At 44.9% G+C, this 27,261-nt stretch overlaps 1 protein-coding gene across 8 annotated transcripts in view; it reads left to right on the top strand.

The window, feature by feature from the left end:
• Positions 1–27,261, top strand: part of TRPM3 (transient receptor potential cation channel subfamily M member 3) — a 485,893-nt gene that overhangs the window by 440,317 nt on the left and 18,315 nt on the right. For all 8 annotated transcript variants that reach the window (XM_027041047.2, XM_027041050.2, XM_027041052.2 and 5 more), the window contains 2 exons: positions 26,562–26,712; positions 26,839–27,038. In XM_027041047.2, coding sequence (XP_026896848.1) covers positions 26,562–26,712; positions 26,839–27,038 — 351 coding nt within the window. The remainder of the gene's footprint in view (positions 1–26,561; positions 26,713–26,838; positions 27,039–27,261) is intronic.

Consider the following 27,261-nt stretch of genomic DNA (forward strand, 5'->3'; position numbering starts at 1 on the left):
GGAGATTAGGTCTGTGCATGTGGAGTTGGTGTATATGGAAACCACACTGCTTGAGGAGTGGATATGGCTCCCAGACCACAAATGCGGATGCTGGCAGAAAATCCGCTTAATTTTTTATTATAATTCCACTGATTTCTGTTTTGAACATGCATCCCCATAACCTGGAGGAAAATCATGACCCAAGGTTCACCTTCCCTGAGGTGGGTTAAGGTTGGAGTAAGGGCAGGACATAGTGGAATTATCACACAGCTGCTGAAACATCCATCATCCTGGTCAGTTGGACCCTTCAGGTCTAGTGGATTTATGACATCTCCCCACTGTCCAAAATCCCTAGACACTATATCCCTCTGAGATCACACTACCCCCAATGGAACTGCCAGGAAAACCATGTAGCATGAGCCCGTATAACACATGCAAGTTGGCATTCACTCTCAGACACCCTCACATGTGTGCACAGGCACACATTTCTTCTCTCTCTCCTCCAGTCCTGCTTCTGCTGAGACATTTTTATCTATTTCCTCAAATCTTCCTTTCTCTTGCCCCTTCTACAAATGCTCAAAGGTCCTGAGCTCGTACATTTGGACCACAAAAGCAGCCAGACTCAAAGCCTATTTCTGGATTCTACCCTACAGCCCCTCCTTCCCTGATACAGAGCCAATACCTGCTTGAAAGACGAGAGGGAAAAATGAGTATTTCAAAATGCTATTCCACCACACTGATTTAGCTGTCTTGTAAGTAAAAACAGGATGCTCAAATTAATAAATTCACTGGCTCCAGGCATGCTGGATGTAAGCTCCGTGTTTCAAAGGGAGGATTGTATGTAAAGGAGTCATGATCTGGTGTCATAATAAATCATCTCACAAGATTGCTACAGGGATCTCTTCAAGTCTTGGAGTGGTAGTAGGTCTGGCAAATTCCTCCAGAATATCCTAGTTCAGTTTCTGTGATGATGGGACTGGTCTAGATTTGTGCTGCCCAATGGCAAGCTGCTAGTCTCATGTGGTTGGTGAACCCTTGAAACGTGGCTGGTGTGAATGAGAGTGGATTTTAAATTTTATTTAATTTTAATAAATTTAAATAGCTGCACATTGCTAGTGGCTACCATATTGGACAGCTCAGTTCTAGAATATAAAAACCCTTCAAAATGCCAGCCCCACGAGAAAAGGGACTGCCTCTGCCTGCTCCCTGCTCTGGCCTCAGCATCTCAGTCTGTGTGACAGACACAGCTTAGAAAATAGTTAGTATGTGAATGAAACCCTTTGAAGCAAGTAACAGAAAGAGAATCAGGTTGTTATTTGTTTTACACAAATTTTTTTTAATTCGAGTTAAGTTAAATACAGTGACTATGGATTCATGCAACACACACACAGAAAGAAGAGTGAAATCAGGGGATCCTAGAATTGATAGCCTGCTGAAACGTAGCTGAATTTTCAATCGAGAAAAGAACTACAGCCAGGTTCAAGAACTATTTATTGAACAAATCATCATTGTAGTCTGTGTACAGAGAGTATTGTTGGACAGCTACAAGGAAGAGAGGAAAGAAAAGAAGGAGAGAGGGAGGAATAAGGAAAAGAGGAGGAACCGAAGAAAGAGGGAAGGGAGGGAGGGAGGAAGAAAGACAGGCAGGTGCTGCCTTGTTGAGGACAACTAGGGAAGGAAGAGGGAGCTTTGGGGCCCGACAGCGGGACTGGATAAGACCTGTGCACACGGCCCTGCGAGCTCAGAGCTGGGCTGCACTGAAGGTGGTTACCATGCATCCTGTAACTACAGGCTTTTCCAGAGGCACGGTGTTCTGACCGAACGCAGTGAGGCAGATGGCTGATTTCCACTCAGAGAAGAGCAGAGCACCCCCCTTCTGATAACACGGCAAGATTTCAGCTGCTTGTATTAACAGCAACTAAAAAATAAAGGCTGATCTCCACACAGGTTAACTGTTAGCAAATAGGCTCACATGCTAATTGTTTTTTTTTTCTCAAATGTGACAGAGTCCAGATACACCTGCAGCCTCAATATTGGGGGAGGGGGGAGCAAAGGGCTCAAGATCTCGAACAAGATACTGTCCAGTGGAGCGAAGAGCTTCCTGTAGCTAGATTGCAGACCACGTCTGCCAAGTGATGTTTGACTGAATTGCTTGGCTTCCGGCCAAGTTGGTGGTATCTGAAGTATCAGGCCTGAGGTTCAAGCTGAGGACATGCTTCGCAGGAGACCCCAATAACTTCAGGTCAGATACAGAATTTTGAGTCCTCGGCTTACTGACACACTCAATTCAAGCTGATGACATCCACTGATGAGTTAAGAATAGAGGGAGCGATTTCTTGACCTGGGCTGTGGTTACACAGATTTTCATTTTATACCAGACATATATGTTTTATGGACTCTTCTGTATATATGTCTCACAATGTAATATAAAAGGGAAAAAAGCAGACAGCCTGCTATCACATTTTCCAGATTCTGGTTGGAATGAGTTCATTCATACAGTGACTTTTACTGAGCACTTCTGTGTGCCTGGCACTGGGCTACGAACTGGGAGCTAGAAAGAGACACGCTTCATTGCCTCAGCTTTGAAGAAAGTTTAATGGAGAAGATTGACAAGTAAACAGATCATTGCAAATCACCGTGACACATATTTCCATAGAATGGGTATATAAAGCCTGAAGAAAAGAACACACTTATTTGGGGGTGAGGAAGGGGAGATGTGCCAAAGCAAAACAAGAGAGGAAAAAGTACAGTCAGAAAAATTTTCCTGGGGGTAACAGGTAAGCTGGATCATGAAAGATGTTAAGAGTTTTCCAGACAGATGATGGGAAAGCATTTAGACAGAGGGACTGTCAGGTACACAGCTAGAGAGGGGTGACAAGGTGTGCCAGGTAGAGACATATGGAGATAGCAGAGAGATTCCCTCCCTGGACCAGCCGTTGTGGTTAGTACCCCCTACAAGGTGCTCCCAAGCCTTCTTGACCTACCCTGGGCCAACACGTGGCATTGGATGTATATCCCCCACTGGACAGTATGCATTTTTGGAGAGTAGGTGCCAGGGTCGGTGTCCATCTTTTTTTTTTTTTTTTTTTACCACATTTGAGTGAATGAATGGAGAGGAGGTTGCAAAGGGCTTTGTAGGCCAAGCTACAGAATTTGGATCTCTCTTTTTTTTTTTTTTCTTTTATGGGAAATTCACAGCTCACCTTGTATGGAGCCCCTTTCTAAGTTAAGTCTGGTTTATGGACTTCATGGGTTGTGATTGCCGAGTGGGGACACTGTGACTAGAAAATATATAACCAGGGGGCTCATTTCAGGAAAACTAGAAAAACCAGAGATGAGCCCTTTGTTCCCAAATGTCTTCTGAAGGAGGAGTAGCAAGCTTCAAAGAATCTAAATATCCCCTGAATAGGTTAAACCTACTGACTCTTCTCCCCTTAGTGTGAGGTATTTGAATCTTTAATCTTAACCCCCAAAAGAGCTGAAATCAGCATTCGGGGAAGGAGAGTTAAAATGGGGGCAGGTAATGAAGCAGATGGCTCAGGCTGGGCGAGGCCGACTTTGAGCAGCCAGAGGACAGCACAAGGCGACTGTGTGCCCGGAGGGCAGAGAGTGAGACAGGGCGTGGGGGAGTTCACAAGGAGAGAGGTGGCAAAAACAGCTTTGCCTACAGTGCAGTTTTGCCAAAGGCCCCAGCCGATGCCCGGCTACCTCCAAAAACCATCTTCCATGCTGCCTGCAGTAAATTGCTGATGCCTGAATTTAAATATCGGGATTGCTTGAAGTTCTAAAAGCCTCAGGCTCCCCCAGTTCAGTCTGCAGGCACTGGGCTTCCCAGCTCCAGCTTGTCCAGTTCAGCCAGGCTTCTCCACATCTATGCCACCCCCTGCTTCACTGCTAGAAGACTAGCAGAGGTGCAGAAGAGAGGGAGGAAGGGGGGCGGGAATTAAGTGCATTCGGGTACCACCCTCTCTCACCTTTTCCTGCAGTTCATCCTTTACCTGTCTGCAAATCCATCAAAAATCCATTTTTTCAGGGAACTCAAAGCTCTAAAAGCCCAGGACAACCAAGAGAAGCTGGAACACTCCAAGTTCTCCTGTGCCCACGAAATCTCCCTCAGTGAGATTCTCCACTGGTTCTCCACCAGAGGCAATTCTGCCCCACCCCCTGTCCCCAGGAGACATTTGACGATGCCTAGTAGTTTGGGTTGTCACAACTTGGAGGACGTCTACTGGCATTTACTGATAGAGGCCAGGTATGCTACTACCCATTTTAGGAAGCACAGGACAGCCCCCCCAAAGAATTAGCCAACCCAGAGACCCCTGGGTGGCTCAGTCGGTTAAGCATCCAACTCTTCATTTCAGCTCTAGTCATGATCTCACGGTTCATGAGATCGAGCCCCCATTGGGCTCTGCGCTGACAGTGCGGGGCCTGCTTGGGATTCACTCTCTCCCTCTCCCTGTCTCTCTGTCCCTCCTCTGCTTGTGTGCGCTCTCTCTCTCTCTCTCTCTCTCTCTCTCAAAATAAAAAACTTAAAAAAAAAAAAAAAGAATTAGCCAACCCAAAATGTCAATAGTGCTGAGGTTGAGTAACCTTTATCTGTCGGAATCCAAAATTCAACTTGTTGCCTCTCAGAGAGAAATGGCACAAGATAGTTGCTTTTAACATCTGCAAGGTCCTGAAAAACAAATCTGAAAAGATCCCAAGTCTTCACAACCTGAAGCCAGGAACAAAGTGCACTGCCCCTGCCCCCCACCGCCACCCCTTAACGGGTTTCACATCTCTCTCGTCTCCGTTCACTCTCTTCAGACCAAAGACCAAGTTGGACATCACATAATCATGGTGTCACAATGGCCAACATGACAAACGAGTAGGTCCCATCTCCTGCTCTTGAGCACCAGTTTTGGATAGAATAAATCTAGCTATCATTACAGTGAAAGATGAGGGACCCCAGAGGCCTGACTGATCATTCAGAATTCAGCAAAAGTGTAGCTGATCTAGGTGAAGTCTAGCAAACTTCAATACTTCCCTTGCCAAGTTTATAGCTGAGAAAAGTCAGCAACATTTTTTTTTTTTTTTAACTGGGAAAGCACCATCGTGCACTAACAAAAAGTAGTTTGAGCGACCTCCGAAGTCCTGTGAAATTGTCCTGTTCAATCGTTCCAGCTCACCATCTGGGACGAAGTGGGAAGGAGAACTAAATTCCCCACAATCAGACTCCATAGTTACAGTTACTGACCAACTTAACACCTCCAGGCCACATTCAAAACCATTTTTAAGCATTTGCTGGAGCCCTTGACTCTCTCCTGAGTAGATCACGGGGTCCAACTTTACAAAATCACAGTCCTTGAAGCAAAGGAATGAAGTCTGCTGCGTGCCCTTTTTAATATTCTGAACAAGGACTTCAGAAGTAAAATGCCACTGTGAACTGAGTGGTTAGAGTATGGTTCCAGGAAAGCCAGTTGCTGACAAGTACTTCAAAGTCCCTTATGCCCCTTATGCCACCTGAGGAACATAGTGTTCAACTACGGAACTATATGTGGTGTGCACGGTTCTATTATACAGCAAGTAATTGAATATACAGGGGAGGGACACCTCTATCAAATAGGTCACGCACTAAAAGACTAGATTCTTTTCAGTGGATTTAAGACTGTACACCCTCTCAGGAGTCTACATAAGATAACCAAGTTTTGAAAATGTCACTGCTTTTTGAAAAATGTATGGCAGTTGTACTTTAAGCAGATTGTACCAAATATAAGGAGACCGGAGTTCTTTATTAGCTGTCAAGTGTGTTATAAAGGCTGTCAAGAGTTTCATGGGCTTCTTCTGGCATTTCTAAGAGAAGGGAAGTTAGTTAACATTTGTTGAGATCCTAGTACAGTGGTTGGCACGGGGCCAGGCACATGATACACTACAGCGCGTTCAGTCCCCGTTTACTGTTGATGTGCCGAAAGAACAGAGATGAGATAACTTGCTTGTGGCACACAGCCAGGGCAGCAGAGGTGGAACTGGAACCCAAGCCTATCTAACTCCTAAGCCCATGTTCCAATTTCTCCATGATAACAAAAGGTTGCATCCATCTGATTCCGCAGTCGTCCTTTTCCCCCTGCCCCTCACTGTGGGGACCAGACCACAGTCATGCATTTACTTATGTAGCTACTTCTGAAGTGCCCTGCTTGGCACTGGAGGGAAAGTAGTAAACAAGAGAGTCCTCACCTTTTCTTTTGCAAGAGTTACATCCTACTGGGGACAGGAGGGAGATAGACCATTAGTAACCAAATAAGATACTTTGGGGGTCATAATAAGTCTCACAAAGAAAGTAGATCAAAGTAATAGACTTGGGGGTCATTGGGGTGAGGAGTTAGGAGTGCAGTTTTGCATAGGATGGTCAGGGAACGGCCTTGAAGAGAGAATATTGAGTTGAAACGTAAATGATGAAAACAGGTGTGGCAAAAACTGGAGACAGAACGTTCCAGTCAGAGGGAACAACAAGGACAAAAGCCATGTGTTTGGAATGATCTAGATGTGTTCAGCCAGGATCAGAAAGAATGCCAGTGGGATCAGACTTTAAGATCTTCCAGCAGCTGGAGTTGTATGACATGTCATGGTGGAGTGCCTGGGATCCATGGGTGACTTAGTTCCAAGTTAGGGACTGAATTTAAAATCAGGATCAGCAACTCTGCAGGAGTTCAGGAAACCACCATATGCTGAAAATCAGGAGGGCAGGGAATCTTCCCGAAAACAGTGCCTTCCAGAATCAGGAAGGGAGCTGCCTCCAGTGTTGGAGCCATCCTGAGGCCTCACTGAAGGTTTCCTATCTCCCTGGGACAGTGATGCCTTTGCGACTCTTAGAAGCATCATCACGGATGAATTAGACACTCACATGGAAAATACATCGTACCTCCCGAGAGGAGATTTACCTATCTCTGTGAGGATGTCAGAATAGCCTTCATCATCAAAACTGTGAACATCTTAGTGATGTAAACAAGAAGGATGCAGCATTTGTAAATGAGACATGGCTCACAGACAGCTCAGAATATTACAAATTGGGAAGAGCCATCTAAAAGGTGTTAGCCTCCCAGATACCAGTGGCAGAGACTGGATATGACATTCTCTGGGGAGAAGGGCGGGAAACCTTACAGAAGAGTCTGCTTTGAGGAGTGATCATTAGTCCCATAGCGGTTCACATTTACGGAGTGCCTGGTGTGGGTGGAGAACTCAGTTAAGAATCGTTTGAGTTAGCGTGACAGGGACAGCCCAGGACAGAGCCAGGAGCCAGACACTCTGAATCCCAGTTCTGTCGCTGCTAATAACTCTATGACCTTGAGCAAGTCAGCAAACCTCTCTGTTCATCAGCATTCTTAACAAATTAAGGACAGTAAGGAGGTCTGCCTTGGAACACTGTTAAGAAAAAAAGCAGTCTTTCCCAAATGAATACAACAAGCCCCAGAAATACAGGAGTTCATGCATATTAGTGTGTGTTTTGAAGCTAAAATCTGCGTCAATGTCAGGGTGTGATGTGTTCAAAGAGAAACATTAATAAATAATAGCACTGGTGATGTGCGGATGTGCCAAATTAAGGAAAGGGATAGATACCCAGAGGACTGAAGTTTGGGAAAGAAAGAAAACAAAATTTGCACTTTAAAAGGCACAATATCGGGGTGCCTGGGCAGTGCAGTTGGTTATGTGTCCGACTCTTGATATCAGCTCTCACAGTTCATGAGTTCGAGCCCCACCTCGGGCTCTGTGCTGATGGCACGGAGCCTGCTTGGGATTCTGTCTCTCCTTCTCTCTGCCCCTCCCCTGCTTGTGCGGTCTCTCTCTCTCAAAATAAATAAAGAAAAATTTTTTTAAAGGCACCATACCAAGGGCTACTTGGAGATAAGATGATATTGGTAATACCAGGGGAAGGACGAAGTGGGGGGTACTTTTAGGGTTGAATCTTCTAAAGCCAAAGCTTGCAGAGATGTTACTTAAGCCTCCAGTTCCTTCCAGCAGGGAAGCTGGCTCCAGATAGATGCAGGAACTCGGCATTGTCTAAACAGAGAGGTACCTTCCAGCCTCCTCTATTCTATGTTCTTTTGAAAACCAGCCTATTGAAACAAGCCAAAATCAATGGTCTCAAATAGCATGGCTCTCTATCTTCACAGCAAACTAGAACCAAGGTTCTGTTGCTCCTGCCCGTCGTGAAAAAGCATGATTTTGTTTGCCCCATCGCGCCTGCCTTTGAGCCAACCTGAAAACCATTCTAGACAGCTAACCCAGCTATTCATCCATTCATGTGCTCAGCAGAGATTTAGAACCTACTATGCTCCAGGCCCTGGGCTGTGTACTGGGAGCACAATAATGAGTAAAGCCAGTGAAGCTCCTGCCTCCTGAGGAGCCTAGTGGAGGCAGCAGATATCAAACACAGAATCACGCAATTACTGAATCATAAGCTCTGATAAGTGTATGTTCAAGAAATACAGGATGCTGTTAGAACATCTGAACAAGGAGACTCAGGAAAAGGCTTTCTGAATAAGTGACTTTTAAGCTATGCTATGCAAAATAAGTAGGATTTTGCCAGGCAACAAGTAGGAAAAAAGCCAGGGAGGGGGGAATAGCATGTGTCAAGGCCCTGTGGCAGGAAGGAGGTAACACTTAACCAGTAACTGAGAGAAGCCCAGCATGGTAGAAGCATAATGTGCAAGGGGGCAAAAACGTATGAAATAAAGCTGAAGGGGCAAATGAGGGTGACGTTGTACAGGGCCTTTTAGGCCAATGTAAAGATATGAGTATTCTCCTACATGCAATGGAAAATCTGTGAAGGGTTTGGTGCAGGAATTGAGTTGTGGTGATGGTGGTGGTGTGTGTAGGCATGTGTGTAGGTGATGTGAGTTGTATGATTTGATCAATCAGCATCAATACCACGGTTCCCAATGGGTCCTGTTGAGAGCTCAGCAAGCAACAGATCATGCACATTAGGAGCTAGCAGACCTGACTTCCAGGCGAAGTTTTACCTTCCTGTGCTGGCTACATGGACCCGAGCCCAGCTCCTAGGTGTGAATGGAAGCACATGGACTTAAACTAGACCACTAGTGGTCCCTACTGGGGCAGTATGGCCCCCATCGTTTGGAAATTTCATCTTGAAATGCAAAGAGTGTTTCTTTTTGCCCTCTCTGTTTCGGGGGAACCACTGGCAGTTAGTAAGTGGAGCCCAAGGAGGGTACATGTCCTACAATGCACAGGACATTTCTACAACGAAGTGTTTTTCTCTGCCCCATTCCCACACACTTCCATGTAAGTGAAAAACCTGGTTCCAATTATCTGAGCCTAACTCCATTTTACCTTTAAAAGCACAATATTTTTGCATGTTTTTAGTAAGTAGTGAATTTCTTCCAGGAATGAAACACCATGAAAATTGAGGGCAATGGTATTTTGTTGGAACTTTCCCACAGGTGGTTCACCATTGAGAAAACCAGCTCACCAAGGACAGTGCCACTCATTGTACTTGAGTCCTTGATCGGCCTGTACATTTGTGGCTATGTCATTCGTGAAGTCTTCATATAGATGTAAGCATCTGACCCTGGCACTATAGCTTGCAGAATAGTTAGACTGGAGCATTTACATTTGGGAACATTTATAATATTATTACATGTTACTGTCCTTTTGTTTCCCCTTTATATTAAAATTAGGACATTCTTTTCTGTGATTGTGAGTACTGATAAATTTTACCACCCATACATTTTTTTCTCAGAATAGTAAACAAGCATTTGAAGATATTTATTATTAAAAAAAAAAAAGGCGTTGCATCTGATAAGGTTGGGAACAACTGAGCAAGCCCATTCAGTGCTCCAAAATGTTGTGATTTTGACAACGTACCTACTTCCCATGTTTGGATGGTCTCTCGGTAACTTTAACATGCAGAGAATTCTGTGTAAAAATTGTAGAACAGAGGTGTCAAGGCTGACATCCCAGTGAGAAGCCATGTTGGTATCATATGCCCCCAAGATGATATGATGAGAAGACACTTGACCTTTCTGGTGTTCCTCCCCAAAAGTCCACAACCCCAGTCTAATCATTCTGGGGGGGGGGGGTGGAGGGGAGAATCAGATATCAAATGATATCAGAATCAGTGTCAAATCAAGTGACACTCTACAAGATGCCAGACTGGTATTCCTCAAAACCTTTAAGGTCATGAAAAGCAAGGAAGACTGAGAACTGTCACCAACCACAGGAGACTAAGGGGACATAATGACTAAATGCACCGTAGCATCCTGGATGGGATCCTGCAGGAAAGAAAGGACATCACTGGAAAACAGGTGAAGTGTTGAATCAAATCTGAAGTTTAGTTCATAGTAATGGACCAATGCAGATTTCTCTGTTTGGGCAATTGTAAAATGGTTGTATACAATTTTAACATTAGAGGAGACTGGGTAAGGGCATCCAGGAATTCTCTGTACTAGCTTTGCAACTTTTATGTAAGTCTAAAAGTATTCAAGTTTTTTATAAACTTGTTTAAAAAAAAACATAGGAAGACATTAGGGGTCCCACATTTAGTTATAACTTAAGGAATTTTTCTAAAGATATAAAATAATCATCACATGAAAGGACACAAAACAAATGTCACAATGTCCCTGGACCCTCACACTCCAGGGTCAACATATGAAAAAGACAAAGATGCCATGGGAACCACGGGCAGCTAATGTAAAACATCGTGTCCTCGGTGAATATACAAATGCCAGGAGACATGGTAGAAATGGAGAGAATGCAGTGGGCGGGTCAATCAGGTGAACTGAGACCAAGCTTTGAAGAAGAGGGGCATTGCTGGCAAGACTGAAAAGCTGATTGACAGAAGCAAAAAGAGAGATTAATAAGCAGGCTATTCTTGGGGACAGTTTGTGTCAAGCAGTAATGAGATGTGAGGGTAACAAAAATAATAATAGCAAATACTTAAATAGAATCTATATATCAAGCATTGTCCTACATGTTCGCAGATCCTCATTTGCTTCCTGTAACAATCCTATGAGGTAGGATTATGGCCCCTGTTTTTAAATTAATTTTTTAATGTTTTTATTTATTTTTGAGACAGAGATACAGAGCATGTGCAGGGGAGGGGCAGAGAGAGACACACGGAATCCAAAGCAGGCTCCAGGCTCTGAGCTGTCAGCACAGAGCCTGACACAGGGCTCGAACTCACGGACTGCGAGATCATGACCTGAGCTGAAGTCAGATGCCCAACCAACTGAGCCACCCAGGCGCCCCTATGGCCCCTGTTTTTAATGGACAAGTAGACTGAGGCACGGAGAACTAATGTCCTAATGTATATATTAGATTAAGTGCTATGACGTCTCCACTTTTGTAGAAAGGTCATATGGTTTGACCTAATAAGTAACTGGCCTCAGATGCACAGCTATTTGGAAGGTGGACCCGGACTTTGAAACCTGGTAGCTGGCTCAGCAGCCTGGGCTGGGGGCCTCTGAGCTAGAGGGCCTCTTACACAAATGACTGGCATATATTGAGTACTCACTACATATCAGGAACTATCTAAAGCTTTACGTGTCTCGACAACTCATTTCCCTCTGCAGCAACACTCTTGAGGTGGTATGAATATCACCCAATTTACAGTTGAGCCAACTGAGGCCCAGAGAGCTTCAGTGGCCTGCCAGAGGTTGCACAGCTAACAAACGGCAGAGCTGGGATTTGAACCCAAGCTGCTGGCTCCAGAGCATTGGTCCAGTGCTCTCTGCCTCTCCCGTGTTTATGGGTGTGGTATAGCAGAATTGACTGAGACAAGCTTTCACAGCAGTTTGATAGTCTGGAGAGAAGAGGCTTTCCCTGTCAAACCTCAAAGCAGATGCCCAGGGCTTTACATTTGATGGGACATGCAGGAGGGGGGCATTGTATCTTCTGGCCAGCTCAGAGTGAATGACATTGTTGTTCTGGGGGAAGAGAAAATTGACCTCAGAGTCTCTTCAAAAAATAAGCATGGAAATAAAAGAGAATAAAAGGGAGCAAAAGAAGAGAAAGAATGTTGAGAGATTGGAAGAAGCATTCCAATGATGGAGGTATTTGGAATCCAGTACTGTAGTTGCAATTGGCTGGCTTCTGTCAACATCTAAATGATATGCGGAACATCCCATGGAATTTGGTGCTCAGATTTACCACATCCAACAGTGTTGTGGTCATGTCAGAATGCCCCTATACTTAATCTACTTAATGTGCACCAGGATTCTCTTAGGCAGAAAAGAAAAAATAGTCAAAGGTTGTTTGTCTGGTGAGTTAACTTTTTACAATTCCATTTCATAACATGACCTAAACCTTTACTAGTGTTAATGTCCAATGAACCCAAATTAGCAAAAAAAAAAAAAAAAAAAAAATCTATACTACATCATTTTAAGAAATGCAATGCCATTATCGTTACATGTATACAACATCTTAAGCTAGCTGTGGATTGGCTGGCAAGAAGATTCTATACAAGTAAAGAGTTTCAGAATCTAAAATAACTCCAATCTTGGGGCGCCTGGGTGGCTCAGTCGGTTAAGTGTCCGACTTCAGCTCAAGTCATGATCTCGCAGTCCGTGAGTTCCAACCTGCGTCAGGCTCTGTGTTGACAGCTCAGCCTGGAGCCTGCTTCAGATTCTGTGTCTCCCTCTCTCTCTGTCCCTCCCCCACTCATGCTCTGTCTCTCTCTCTCTCTCTCTCTCTCTCTCTCTCAAAAATCAATAAACATTAAAAAAAATTTTTAAATATCTCCAATCTTGAGCACTAAGTAATTCAGGCCACCAATTCCACACAACGATGGAAACCTCTTTATCTCTTTAAATCTCAAAATAGAGCAACTTAAGTACCATTGCTCATGGATCAACATTTTGGGTCAGTTCCATGGAAATATAGCTTAGACTTGGACAGACATAAACAAGGTATAGGTATCCCCAAAATTAATTCATTCATATGAAAATTTAATTAGTTAAATGGAAAGGGCACCATAATGAGTATATTGTTGGCCCCATTCTGCCCACTTGGCCCTGTATATGGCTCATAACAATGGCAGTTCTTTCTGATTCTGAAGCACATGAGCATGACTGTGAACATCTCACTCGGTCTCAGATGCTGACACACTTCCACCAGTTGGTACAGCCAAATCCCTTTGCCTGCTATTCCTCAACTCAACACCATATTGTAATCTGGGACCATTTGCAGCAGGGCATATCCATGGCAACCGTGGATATAACCAGTTATTTTACTCACCTAGTAACATGAAACAATAGGCTAATTGTTCATGACACACAGCAAAACAAGATTTGGCTTTTTCCATGGATTATGCATTATGTTAGGCCCGTCCTCAACCTCTTCTCGACAGAGATCCCAAACCTAACACTATGTTGCTAAATGAAGCCATCAGTCCCAGTGGGTGCAAACAGCGATGTCTGAGCGAACTGCTTATTCTTGAGCCCATCGACACACTCGGAGGAAATGGGAGATCTCTGTTTCCATGGCTTAAAAAACAGCCTCTTAAATTGAAGAGGACTTAAACTGAGTCTTCGAGCCTGTGTGATGAAGTATCTTGTCCAATGCCCCATGAATGGTCCTTCCTGACCTGGAATTAATTGTTCATGCCCCTTCCAAAGAATATCGGTTTGTTCATTTCCATAAGCAACACTGGGTAATCAATAAAATGAAAACAGGGCTTTGTCATTTCTTTCACCATATTTGTGGTGATAAATACACATCTTCCATTTACACTGAGTGTATTATCCACACAGATGCGGAGCTTAAAGTAAGCATGTTGGCCAAAAATTACTTATGGTCAAACTTACTCTCCAGAGTCTTTATACACAGTATTACCTGTGGACATCACCGTCTGGGAGCCACTGACCCAAACAAAAGAATGAAACACAAGTGAAGTCTATATGCAGATGTCTGGACATTCAACTTTAACATAGCTGTCAACTCCCTCATCATGAGAAAGGGGACAATGTGGTAGCTAAGATGATGGAATATCTTGGGTTTGAATTCAGGCTCTGAGGCCTCTTACTAGCCATGTGTCATTGAGACAGTTACTGCCTATTTGCGCCTGAGTTTACTTATCCATAAAGTTGACATAATAGTACCTGTTATGGGCTAAAGTATTTCCCCCAAAATCATGTGTTGAATTCCTAACCCCCACTGTGACTGTGATGAGGGCTTTGGAACGTGATTAGATTTAGAGGAGATGAGAAGGACTCTCAAGATGGGATTAGTGCCCATATAATAAGAGACAGTGGAAGGCTTGCTTCCTCTCTCTCTGCTGTAGGAGGACACAGGGAGAAGACAGCCATTTGCAAGCCAGAGAGAGGGCTTTCACTGGGGAACCAATTCCACTGATACCTAGGTCTTAGACTTCCCAGCCTCCAGAATTGGGAGAAATTAATGTCTATTGCTTTTTGTTGGGACACTTTGAGCTCACTAAGACACTACCTCATATTTTTTTTGTCTTATTTTTCATGAGCTGAAATTTATAAAACATGCAGAATAGTCCCTGCAATTTTATTAATTGTCAAATGAAATCTTTTTTTTTATTTTTAAAAATTTTTAATGTTTACTTACCTTTGAGAGAGAGAGAGAGCACAAGCAGGGGACGGGGAGACAAAGAGTGAGACACAGAATCCGTAGCAGGCTCCAGGCTCTGAGCTGTCAGCACAGAGCCCGATGCGGGGCTTGAACCCATGAACCATGAGATCATGACTTGAGCCGAAGTTGGACGCTCAACCAACCAAGCCACCCAGGCGCCCCAATTGTCAAATGAAATCTTAAAAGTAAATGAATAGATAAGAAATCCTCAAGTGTTTCTTGCAGGACTTTCACTATTTTGTCTTAGCCATCAGCCTCTCTATATCCTTACTACCTTTTTAAAAAACACATATTTTTAAACGTACATTTAAAAGAAGTATTAACTCATATATGTGAAATATATGAGCTAATATATGTGAGAGCATCTGGCATAAAATCTGACACACCCGTCTCCAAGAGGGATGTAACTACAATTTTCTCGCGATATAATTCTAAATCCTTGCCGTACTTGAGTTTCAAACTTGTTTCATCAGACCCATATCAACCCTGTTCTTTGAAAGGTCATAGATAAACAGCCTTATGTATGTCCACGTTGGCGTGTCCTCTCGTGGCCTCAAGGAACAAAGATCACTGCCATCGCTCACCCCACCGGACATTGGTTTTATGTCACCTTAAGTAGAATTGCATCTTACACTGGGATTTGATCACAGTCAGGTCAGACGTTAAATGCACACAGGAGGCTACTCCTCTATATCCATATATAGCTAACTTAGCAATTAAGCAATCCACTTGACCCCACAACTTTCTTTTAGCTCACCTCTCTCTTCTGTCTTCTCGGGTGTGGCTGTGCTCACACACACATGTAGATGTGTCATCACTGAGCATGCAGCACAGAGCCTGTGTATTAATCATCCTCTTTTGACTAAACGGCTGTACAAGATACAGGGACAGAGAGACAGAACATTCAGTTACAAATTCTCCAAGCTTGTAGCCCACAAGCTGGTCCACCAGAGCCCGGAGAACAGCCTTTGTTTCACAATCAGGCAAGGGAGAGAATGGGGAGAGCCCGAAGTGTTCCTTTTCTATGTAGGACTCAGAAACTAGCCAGTTTTATACTGTTTGTAGTTTAGTGTTCAGATGTCCCTGAAGGTCTATTCAGACCAGCATGGCCCAAGGAAATGCCACCACACAGCATTACTGAGAGTGGAACTTCATGAAACATAAGCTTGTTAAAAAAAATGATGGCTGTGTGTTTTTAAAATATATGTGTGTGTGTGTGTGTGTGTGTGTGTATATATAAAATATGTGTGTGTGTGTATATATATAAAATATATGTGTGTGTGTGTATATATATGTGTGTGTGTGTGTATATATATATAAAATATATGTGTGTGTGTATATATAAAATATATGTGTGTGTGTATATGTGTGTGTGTGTGTGTGTATATATAAAATATGTGTGTGTGTGTGTGTGTGTGTATATATATATATATATATATATATATATATATGAGCTGTCTCATCACTAGTTTGCATTTTGTGCAATGACCAAGTGAAGTCATCTTATTTTCCAGCACTCTGACCAACATAGTCAACTCAGTTGTTTGGGAAAACAGCAGCATCTTGGTTGAGGGGTAGGGGGAAGGGAGCATCCAAGTCTAAGAGGAAAATGCGGATGTGATATAAACCATCTATTTTGGGGCACCTGGGTGGCTCAGTCATTTAATCGTCCAACTCTTGGTTTTGGCTCAGGTTATGATCTCACAGTTCGTGAGTTCACGAACTCTGCCCTGATGTGCGGAGCCTGCTTGGGATTCCCCCCACATCTCTCAAAATAAAAAAAATAAATAAACCATCTATTTCACCTAAGGGAAAAAAAAAGAAAAAAAAAGAAAGAACCTTCCTATCTTCACAAAGAAAGGAAATGTGAATTTAAATCTACCACTGCTCAGTAAAACTGTCTACACATCTTTCAGACTGCCAGCTACAGCTTTTGGTTGGGTGTCCTGAGCCAGGAAAGGTTAAGATACTTAAGGAACAGAGGTGATTTTCCCATATCTGAGCTTCCTGTCCTTTGGCACAGTGGGTCCAGCAGTTTGCACGAGGAAGCAGCCATGGAACAGTGTAGTGGTAATGGGAAAACGTAGGATTGTGTTCTGAAGCCATCAGTGAGAACCCTGTTCCCTCCCCCCCAGCCTCACACTGTGAGCATTGCTTCTGTCTAAAAAAGGTGGTTTTGCTCAAATCAGATTAGAATCAGCTTTCCCTAAGCAGACTGCTGTTTGGCCCATAAAGGCAGGACAACTCTTCACGTGGGTGGGATTGAGAGAAAACTTGTGAGCCCAGGCACCTGCTTTCATGATCACCCATTTCTTTCAGACGGGTGGGTGCAAAGGGGAGTCTGAGAGTCTCTGCTGCAGAATGTGGGGGACCAAAATTCAGCTGGCTTCAGTCCTCCCACCTGGGGACAGGGGTTTGGTCCCTATTTCATTTCAGGACATTGGGGATCAATTAAGAAAAAAAAAAAACAAATCACAAAGAGAGGCGTTACTTAGTAGAACAAGAAACCGTCAAGCAGGAGCTAAAAATGGGTGAAGAGGAATTACTGTTTCTTTAGTAGAGCCAGTAAGGATTACGGTAAATAGTTGCACTCATCATTATCTGATTAGATCCTTGGAAGTCCTGACCAAGGCCATGTGTTGCGCCCCGCCCCCCCTTAATGTTCCTTCCTCTTCTCCAGATACTGTGCCCTGCACTGCTTCACACAAGAATTTGCCTGTGGCTCACAGAATGCAGCAGCACGCGTCTACCCCAGGGCCTTTGCCCTGGCAGTGCCTGCTGTCTGGAGCACCCTGTCCTCAGAGAGCCTCCTGACCCACACCCTCACCTGCTCCCCCCTACCTTCTCAGTGTGGCTCCCAGCCACCCACATGCCCCCTTGATCCTTCTTGCCCTGCCTTACTTTCTCTTTTCCTCCATACCACTTATCACCTACTAGCATAGCACCTGTTTTACTCATTTATTATGCCATGGTTTATTTTCTGCCCGCCCACCACCACCACTGCTCTCCCAGCACAGTCTGCGGAAGGGCAGCGATCTCTGGTGAGTCGTCACTGGTGTATCCCAAGCACTTAGAACACTGCCTGGCACATAGTAGGGGCTCTATAAATGCTTGAATGATGGGAGAAGCTGGACATGTATCTTCATCATCATCATTAATATTATTTCTGTTATTCTGATGTCAGGCTTAGACACGAGGAAACTGAGGCTCAGATACGTTAATTGGCCTAGTCAGTAGTACCCAGATGGCAAAATATCAGATCGAGGACTCACACTGCACCCACCCTTGGTTAGTGCCTTGTGTTCGGTGACTTCAAAGAACGAGTCAATAAGGTGGATCCGTCATGGGTAGATCCCCTAGCGGGAAATGTACGGTAATGTGATTATTTAAAATATGGAAACCATGATCAAGAGCAAACTGGTTTTGCCATCCTGCCCTGTTCTGTGCCCCCCACCTTGCCTCTCCATTTGATCCACTTCTGAGTGTCTTATTTTTAACACGCCTATGAGGCGTGTGTCAGCGTCGGCCTGGGAGAGAAAAAAGTTGTTAATCCACTCCATGGAGATGTGCTCCCACCCCACCACGTATTAGAATCATAGTGATGCTTACATTCAGCCTACAGTTGGACTCACTAAGTGATGGGAACCAGTGAGCTCGCCCACAGGAGTTTAGGTTTGAGCAGAAGGTGGACAGACTACGATCCAGATTCTTTGCTGTTTGAGGAGCATCCGTTGAAGTGTGAAAAGCTCAGGTTTTAACAGTAAACAGAGACAAGTGGGAAGCCTGGCCCTAAAGTGATAGGAGAGGGGGCAAGGAGATCAGAGCCTGGGCACTAAGCATCTGGGGGCCCTGAGAGGGAAGCGTGCCAGCAGGCAGGGCCAGCAGGAGCTGTGAGTATAAATGGATTTCTTACATTGTTGCTTACCGGAGAATTCATAAATAATGTCAGCAGGAACTTGTGTTTGCTTAGAAATGCATTACTAAATATTAGGGGCCACATTGATTGTTTGGCTTGATGTCATATAACTCTGGGGGCACAATCCAATGGGAATCGGCAGGAACCATGGATCATTTTTGTGGAGCTGGTAGCACTTAGTGTCCATGATGTATGTCCACACAGAGATAGGCACAGTCCAGCTCACTGGACTAATCCTTCTCAGCACAGAAATCCCCGATGTGAGGCTGCTGGTTCTTCTTATAAAACACTCCCTCTTGAAGAAGTCCCTGGATCTTCCCCCTTCAGATACCATACAGAACAGATGTGTGGGTTTCTGAAAAATCACACAATCTGTTTTTAAACAAAAACAAGAAGCATATTCTTTAACATGTGGCATGATAGCTAAGGTGGTGTGGACCCAATGGGGAGACCTTGCACTGTTAAGGCAGTGAGAATGGAGTCAAGCTCCCTGCACCTGTAATGGAAGGAACACCTGTTCCGGCCTGTGTACTCCTGGAGGGTGTATTGTTGCAACATGAGAAGCTGTGACAAGAACCTCACAGCCAAGGGGCATGTGGGTGGCTCAGTTAGGCATCCAACTCTTGATTTCAGCTCCGGTCTTGATCTCACGGTTAGTGAGATCGAGCCCCGCATTGGGCTCCACGTTGTCAACATGGAGCCTGCTTGCAATTCTCTCTCTCCCTGTCTCTCTGCCCCTCCCCCACTCACAGGCGCTCTCTCTCTCCTCTCTCTCCCTCTCTAAAAGTAAATAAATAAACATTTTTTTAAAAGCCTCACAGTCAAGCATTACAGTGGAGGTAGACAGTGGCACAAAGATTTGGGCGAATAAATCATTTATTTGATTTTTTTCTGGAATTTTTTTACTATTGTTGGTTTGAAGAGGAAAAAAGCTCCTCTAATCGTAGTATGTGTAGGCAAATATCAAAAGGAAGGAGGTGATCCCTCAGTAAAATTTTAAGTTAAATTCTTTTTATTTCTGTCCTTCCAACCTTTCCCTGAACTCCCTCCCCAACTGCCATGAATTCCCGGCACTCTGGATCATGGCCTCCCTTGGTGAAACAACTAGCCTGAGATGCTGATTCTCTCTAAGGTGCTAACAACTATCCTCAACTAGAGAAAAATGTTTAACTTCGAGAAAACAAAACCCACTCAAGCCAGATTAAATCAAGAAAGACTGGCTATAAGTGTTTAAGAGGAAACCTCAGAGACATTCAAAGACAGGAAACAAAGCATGACGTGAGCTGACTGAAAATAAAACTGGAAGTGGTTGGGGAAGCCAGAGTCTAAAGACACAGCCACTCTCGTCTGCTTTTCTCACCACGTCCCTCCAGTCTCAATCCATTTATCTCCGTTTCTCCCCTTTCCTTCCTCCCCTCATTCTCTGCTCCCTCTCTCAGATGGCCTGCTTCACATACCTAACATGGTCTGACTCCATGTGACAGTTGAGTTAAGTTCCTGGCATCATCTCCCTAAAGTTGCTGTCCCTCAGTGTAAGTTCTAAAGACAGAGTCTGATTAGTCATTGTCCATTCAATGAATTTGCTCCTCCTTGGGTAATGATGGGAATGGGCCTGAACTGGGGATTGGGAGGGGGAGGGAGAAGAACCTGGGGCTTTGTCCACCTGAATGAAAGACTTAGTCTGCCTCTCCTAACTGTGAGCAGCACAGAGGAAGCTGAGCATGTATATATGTACTGACATTATCTATTGGCCATCGACATGGACATTACCTATTGATAATGCTGTAGGACCAGCCACCCCAAAAGGCAGTGGCTTGAAGCTATAAGCATGTACTGAGCTCAGGTGGATGTGGGTTGGCTGGAAGGTTCTTCTGGTCTTAGCTGGGCTCGGTCACATGCCAGGGAATCAGCTGGCTTTCAGCTGATCCAGAAGAGCCTGAGCTCCAACAACAGAAGTGACTGGAATCAGAGGCCCGTGTGTTTCCTCCTCCAGCAGGCTAGCTCAGGCATGTTCCTCATGGTTCTGACTGGGGCAGAAGAGCAGAAACAGAAACACTCGAGGTTCTGTTTTTCTTTTTTCTAGGTTCTGTATGGAACACATTTGCTGACATCTCATTGGCCAGAGAAACTCACATGGCCAAACTCAGAATCAAGGAGCAAAGACTTAGTTTAGTAAGAGAAACTGTCACATCATAAGGAGCTTGGATATGGGGGGAGGAGAGAAATTGGAGCTAAATTGGAGTCAATCCAGTGTGTCACGCCAACAAACTCAGTGACATGTGCAACAGGCTGTGCCCTTCCCCAGCAAGAGGTGCGCAGAATTTTTCTGATATTAGTTCCTGATTCCAAATAATGAACCACCAAGGTTGGAGTTTTGAAGCCTCTCAAATATTAGCAGCAAAATGACAATTTTGTCTCCAGATAAAGCTACATGTATAGAATTGCAAAGCCACAGAACCAAGATAACAGAGGGAATTGAATTTTTCTCCCTTTTCCCCCATAATTCCTGCCCCTCCCCCACCCACATCTCACACACAACATGCCTAGGCTTGTAACATCCTGCTTTCTAGTTCCCTGGATTAAAAACTGAGGCATATTCAGTTTAATAGTGCTTTTTAGGTAGCTCAAGGTTGAACTTGTGTGCAAATAGCAAGTAGACCAGAAGCCCTAAGGAGTTGAAGGCTTTGTTATCTGCATCCCTCCTCCCCCATGGTGACTGGTTTCCATGTATGGCAGTGGGGGGTAATTATTTGATTGCTTGTATGCCAGGAGTGAAAAGAATAAGGTTTCTACAAGTGACCTCCAGGGTCACTATCCAGGGATAGATGATCTGGTCTAGAAGTTATTCTGGTCTTTTCTTCCCTGTCACAGAACCATAACGTAGTAGAAGATCAGGACTAGATGGGCTTGGAGATCATCTAGCCCAGCATTTTCCAACTGTTAGTCACATAAACCACTCATTGTTTTGTAAAAATGTGCTCTACTCTTTAATGGTTTTAGTAAAAGTGGCTTATTTTTAAAACCTAAAATATTTTTTAAAATTTATCACAGCCATAAATCGAAAAATCAGTATGATTTGACATAAATAAAAGATAACCATAAAATAAACACAATGACAACCACATTGTTAGGAAATTCTCTCCAGATGTTTGAGCCTCAGGCCTGCCCAGTTTTCACTAATAAGGGAGTTCAGCAAACGTGAAGGAAGTGTTAAAGAAATATGATCCTCAAAGTGACGTATTCTCCCTGATGGAGTCAGGAAGATCGGAAGGGATTTGAAAAGGTCACCAGTTTCTCACTGGCCAGTGTTATTTAGTGCCCAGTTCCTGTATTCTAAAATCATCTCGGACTTCCTGCGTTGGAGTGTGGGCACCACGCTGTAGGGAATATCAGTGGTCCTGGTCCCTCCTTTCACAGATGGAGGAGCTGAGACCTCTCCCTTCTCCCCGGTGGGGGCCTCGGTGCCTGGTCACTACTGCTTTGCCTCTTACCTACCAGCTGGGTTATGGGGAAGGAAAAGAAATGAACCACAAAAGAAGTAAAGGGCAGAGCTGGAGGATGGTATTTGGACGCCACAATGCTGGAGCTTCCCTGGTTTTCAATGACCTCTGCTCTTGCGGTCCTCCGCTTCTAGAAGACATAGATGGTAGCGTACTGAAAGGCATGGAAAGTGCCTCACACTCCCATGAAGAAAACCTCTGCCTGCGTCCACCACCATCAAAGACTTTTAGATCAGGAAGCTTCTAGAAAGATGTAGCCATACGAAGGGAAGGGAGGCATCTCCAGCTGTCCTTCCGAAACAAAACAAAACAAAACAAAACAAAACAAAACAAAACAAAACAAACAAACCCATTGTGTCAGAAAAGGCCAAGAGCACAGCCATCTAAATCTAGTTCATTCTTGGAGTAAGCCACAGGGGCTGTGCTAATGGAATTCTAAATCCTCTGGCAAACTATATGGATTTTCAAAAGAAGGTGGAGAAATCCTCTTTGTCCTGTTATCTTTTCAAAATGGATTTTTAGTTGAAAATCCTTGCTTTAAAAAAAATAGGATAAATGTAGTCATATACTCAGCTAAGCTCTTTATTTCATTGCCTATGATCTGGAATAAGCTTTTGAGACGCTTCTTCAGACAGGAGGGGAAGGGACAATCTTCAAGAAATATTATTCTTCAACATATTTTTAAGGAAGATGCTGATTATATCAAACACTGCCTAGTGTTTCATTTTAAATTTCTCTTGCTCTTTGGGAAAAAGGTGTTATGTGCCTTTAGAAAGATGTTTCTCTTCCCCATATATTATAGGAGGAAATCAAAAGGGCATGCATCTTAATCTCTGTGACATGGGTGCCTACACCTGATACCCATAGTATGAATCAAATCTCTTTCTCCACATTCTGAATTTTAGTGTTCTGTACATTTGTTACCTCATCTGAACAGCTCAAGCCATTATTCATGTTGATGGAAACAGGAAAAATTCAGATGCCTATCAGCTTGCCCCTACATTTGCTCATAAATGAAAGATTCCCCTCAACCTTGTGTTGGCTCTTTCTTCAGAGGCACAGAGGAAACTTTGTAGTAAGAAGGCTTTCATGGACCTCCTGACCGTTCTGTCTTTGAGATCCTGATGGAGGTACTAAAGCTTTCTGAACCTCAGTTCTGTAAAATGGGGATAAGAATATCTATTGTGTCAAGATATTGTCAATATTAAAATAAGGCAATATAAGTAAAGCTCATAGCACAGGGCCTTTTTATTTTTTTTTAATTTTGAGAGAGAGAGAGAGAGAGAGAGAGCCAGTAAGCAGGGGAGGAACAGAGAGAGAATCCCAAGCAGGCACTGAGCACCAGCAAAGAGCCCTATGCAGGACTCGATCTCACAAACCGTGAGATCATGACCTGAGCTCGTATCAAGAGTTGGATGCTTAACCAACTGAGCCACCCAGGTGCCCCAGGGCCTTATATTTAAGCATGTAATAGGTGGTCACTCTTATCATTATGCATTACTACATTGGAAAGGCCACATGAGGTCCATCAGAGTACATACAGGCTCTGGGGTCGGAGAGAAGACAGGACTCACTTCTGCTTCATCCGTAACTGCGTCTCCTATAGCAGGTCCACTGGCATGTGACAAGAAGTCACTGTTTTTTGGATGAATGTTTGAAGGGTTCTGGTATAACGGCTTCTTAGTTATTTGATCTCGGGTAAGGTATGTCACCCCTTGGCACCTGTTTTCCCAACCATGAAGGCAAGAGAATACATTTCTTATGGAGCTGCGGGGAAGCTTAAATGCAGTGGCCGATGTGAAGTGCCCAGCACCGAGGCTGACACGCTGTGCTCTTCCCCGCACGTATATCCCCAGTCTCTACCACCCTTCACTTTGGAGGATCCCAGATGAAGAACTAGGGTCAGCGTTTCCTGAGGAAGATGGCAAGAAAGACTTTATTCGAGGGAGTGGAGGGCTACTACGATGCAGTTTTGTGATAGGAAAGAGATCGTGCCCAACTCTGAATGCAGCAAGGGAGACTAGAAATCTATAGCTGGGAGCACGGTGTGGGTCAGAAGATGGAAAATCACGAACAGGAAATACCAGGCTAAGGGGGTTCTGGCCATACCAGGCTGCTAGGTGGTCAAGACATCAGCCGGGGGATGGTGGAGGATGAGAAAACTCATTAGAGAGTGATGGTTATGAGATATTGAGGGGTGGGAATTCTGGCTGAACTGACTCAGAGGGATTCTTGCTGAAAGTGGCAATGAAGAGACAATCCTGGAAGGTACAGAGGTCAGGGGCTAGCTGATGAAGAGCCCAGACCAGCCTGAGTGGAGTTTGGCCAGGCAGAGTCCCTGTCAATACCTACCCCAGTCCTCGCTGGAAAGGGGGCAGAAAGTGAGCTGGGGTGGGCTCCAGAAGGCCAAGTGAACATTGAAAACCAAACAGGATTCATCCAGGTGGAGCATGGGACAGAGAGGGAGGTTTCAGAGGGGCCTTCTGAAAGCAAAAGAAGCATGGCTGACAGGAAGGGAGAGCATGACATTTCTAGGAACTGCAAGAGACTCATGCCAGTTTGTGCTGTGAGGGAAGGGCGGGAAGTGGCAAGAGATGACCCTGCGCCAGCCACTCTCAGAATTTGGATTTCATCGTGGAGCCAGTGGGGGCCTCCATCACTGGGTTCTCCTCCTAAGGGAGTAAATGAACAGGACCTTCTGCAGGGCTCTCTTGGGTGGTTAGTGCCACAACTACCAATAATAATAACGATGCCGGCTGTTTGAACACACCTGACTCCCACACACGATCACCTTGCAGACAGATCTGAATGAAGCACTTTGGCCATCTTTTCCAGCCCTAAAAACAGGGTCTTGGTGTCTCAACATTATTAAAACCCTCTTAGGCTAAGAGCATGCATTTTGGACTTGATGGCATGTCAAAAATCATATAATCTTTCCAGCCTAATTCTAGCTCATTAGACTCACTTTAGGGGCACTGGAGAACTTCCTGGGAAACTTTATAAGAAATATCAACACCTGGACCCCCCCTCGGAGATTCAGATTCAAGTGTCTGGGGTGGAGCAGGGCACTGGCGTATTTTAAAGCTCCTCTGTGCAGCCAGGGTTGAGAACCACTATGGAGCACACAGTGTAGCAACGGTAGCTCTTGAGAAGGGAAAGGACTCCCCTTGCCAGATACTCCAGCTGAGATTCTGGGTCAACTTTGCAAACCTTCCTGGCAGATCTTCAGAAGCTGCCTGTGGCAACGGAGACTACTGCATGCACTGCCCCTCTTTACAAATAGACTGTGTTCTTTTTTTTTTAATGTTTATTTATTTATTTCAAGACAGAGAAAGAGTGCATGTGCACAGGAGGGACAGAGAAGAGAGAGAGAGAGAGAGAGAGAGAGAGAGAGAGAGAATCCCAAGCAGGCTCCCTGCTGTCAGCTCAGAGCCCGAATCAGGGCTTGATCTCATGAACCGTGAGATCATGACCTGAGTTGAAATCAACAGTCTGATGCTTAACTGACTAAGCCACCCAGGCTCCCCCAGATAGACCCTGTTCTAAAGCCAACATATGGCAGCTAAAGAGGGAGGGGGACCTCCCCTACCCCTTGGCACCTAAGGGCATGGTCTCACTCCCAGGCCATGTTGTCTGTGCAGCACTAAGGAGCTCTGTCAGGGATTTGCTTTTCCCCTGAATTTACCTGGAAACCCCAAGCAGGCTTCATTAGCACGTTACTCACGCTCATCCAATCCCACACGTCACCTTCCCCATCACCCCCAACTCCAGAACTTTTTTTTCCATTTGCCCATTTATTCAGTGCAGTTGGGTTCTGTGCCCTGGGCCCTGAAAAGCACATTTTTGGAAAGGAAATGCTCCTGGAAGAAAGCAGGGAGCTAAGAGCTCCAGAGTCCCGGCCCATCACCTGTCGTCAGCCCCCCCACCCCCACCCTGGGTGAAATACCATCCATCAGGAGCACTGAGCGAGCAGCCCAGGAAATACTTCCCACGTCTCTGCCCTGTTTTATTCCTACCACACTGAGACTGCAGATCCTTAGCTCAGAGCCCCAGAGTTATTGCCTGCAGCGATTAACTGCCACCCATGTGTTAATTCCCAATCAATAACCCCTCTGCTGCTGCTGTTACAGCTGTAGGCGGCAGTCTGCACAGCACATTTTGGAAGTAACTTGATGGGGCAGTGAGACTCTGCACCCCCCGGCCAGTCCCCAGAAAAGCCCTCCCCAGGCTTCCTCACGACAGCAAGTGCCCTTTACTAAGTGTCCGTCGGGGGCAAGGGCCAGAGTGGGCGAGCAGGGGTGCGTCACCTCTTTCAGGTCCCGTGACAACTTGAGAGATGGCAGAAGCAGCTCCCGTCTGGTATCCCTTGAGATATTCACCACGCTTTCATTTCTCTCTTTTGGCTTTTTTAGAGTTCTTTTATTTTTTTTCTGTTTGTTTTGAGATGGCTGTATTTTTCCTCCATCTAAAAAAAAAACAAAAACAAAAAAACTTCTCTCATTCAAATCAGTCTTTTTTTTTTTTTTAAAATCACATAGCCACGGCTTCTCATTTCTTGCCTGTGCTGCTTTCTTTAGCTCCCTGTGGACAGAATGAGACACGGGAGGATGGCAAAATAATCCAGCTGCCTCCCTGCAAGACAGGAGCCTGGATTGTACCGGCCATCATGGCCTGCTACCTGTTAGTGGCGAACATCCTGCTGGTCAACCTGCTCATCGCCGTCTTTAAGTAAGTGGGTCCTTCCCTAGAGGACGTGGGGTGGAGGGAGAAGCAGGGGGGGTGGGGGGGGACAGGCGCTGGGGCTTCAGAAAGGAGTGGGGTTTCTCTCTTGATTCTCTCCCATCTCTATTTCAGCAATACATTTTTTGAGGTGAAGTCAATATCCAACCAAGTGTGGAAGTTTCAGAGGTATCAGCTCATCATGACCTTCCATGAGAGGCCAGTTCTGCCCCCACCTCTGATCATCTTTAGCCACATGACCATGATATTCCAGCATCTGTGTTGCCGATGGAGAAAACACGAGAGCGACCCAGATGAGAGGGACTATGGCTTGAGTAAGCTTCGGGGGACAGCCCTGGGCAGCCTCAAAGCAGGAACTCCTACTATATCCTGCAGACGGTCATGTAGGACCATGTGCCCACCTGGTTCCTTCTGCGTCCAGCAGACTGTGGGCAGCTCTGAACACTTGGGAAGGCGTGGGAGGGTCTGTTTCTATGGGAAACAGTGCTGTGTGAGGACACTAGAGGCTGAAATGGAGCAATCTTAGCCTCCCATCTT

Source organism: Acinonyx jubatus, chromosome D4 (genome assembly GCF_027475565.1).
Source record: "Acinonyx jubatus isolate Ajub_Pintada_27869175 chromosome D4, VMU_Ajub_asm_v1.0, whole genome shotgun sequence".
NCBI classification, from domain to species: Eukaryota; Metazoa; Chordata; class Mammalia; order Carnivora; family Felidae; genus Acinonyx; species Acinonyx jubatus.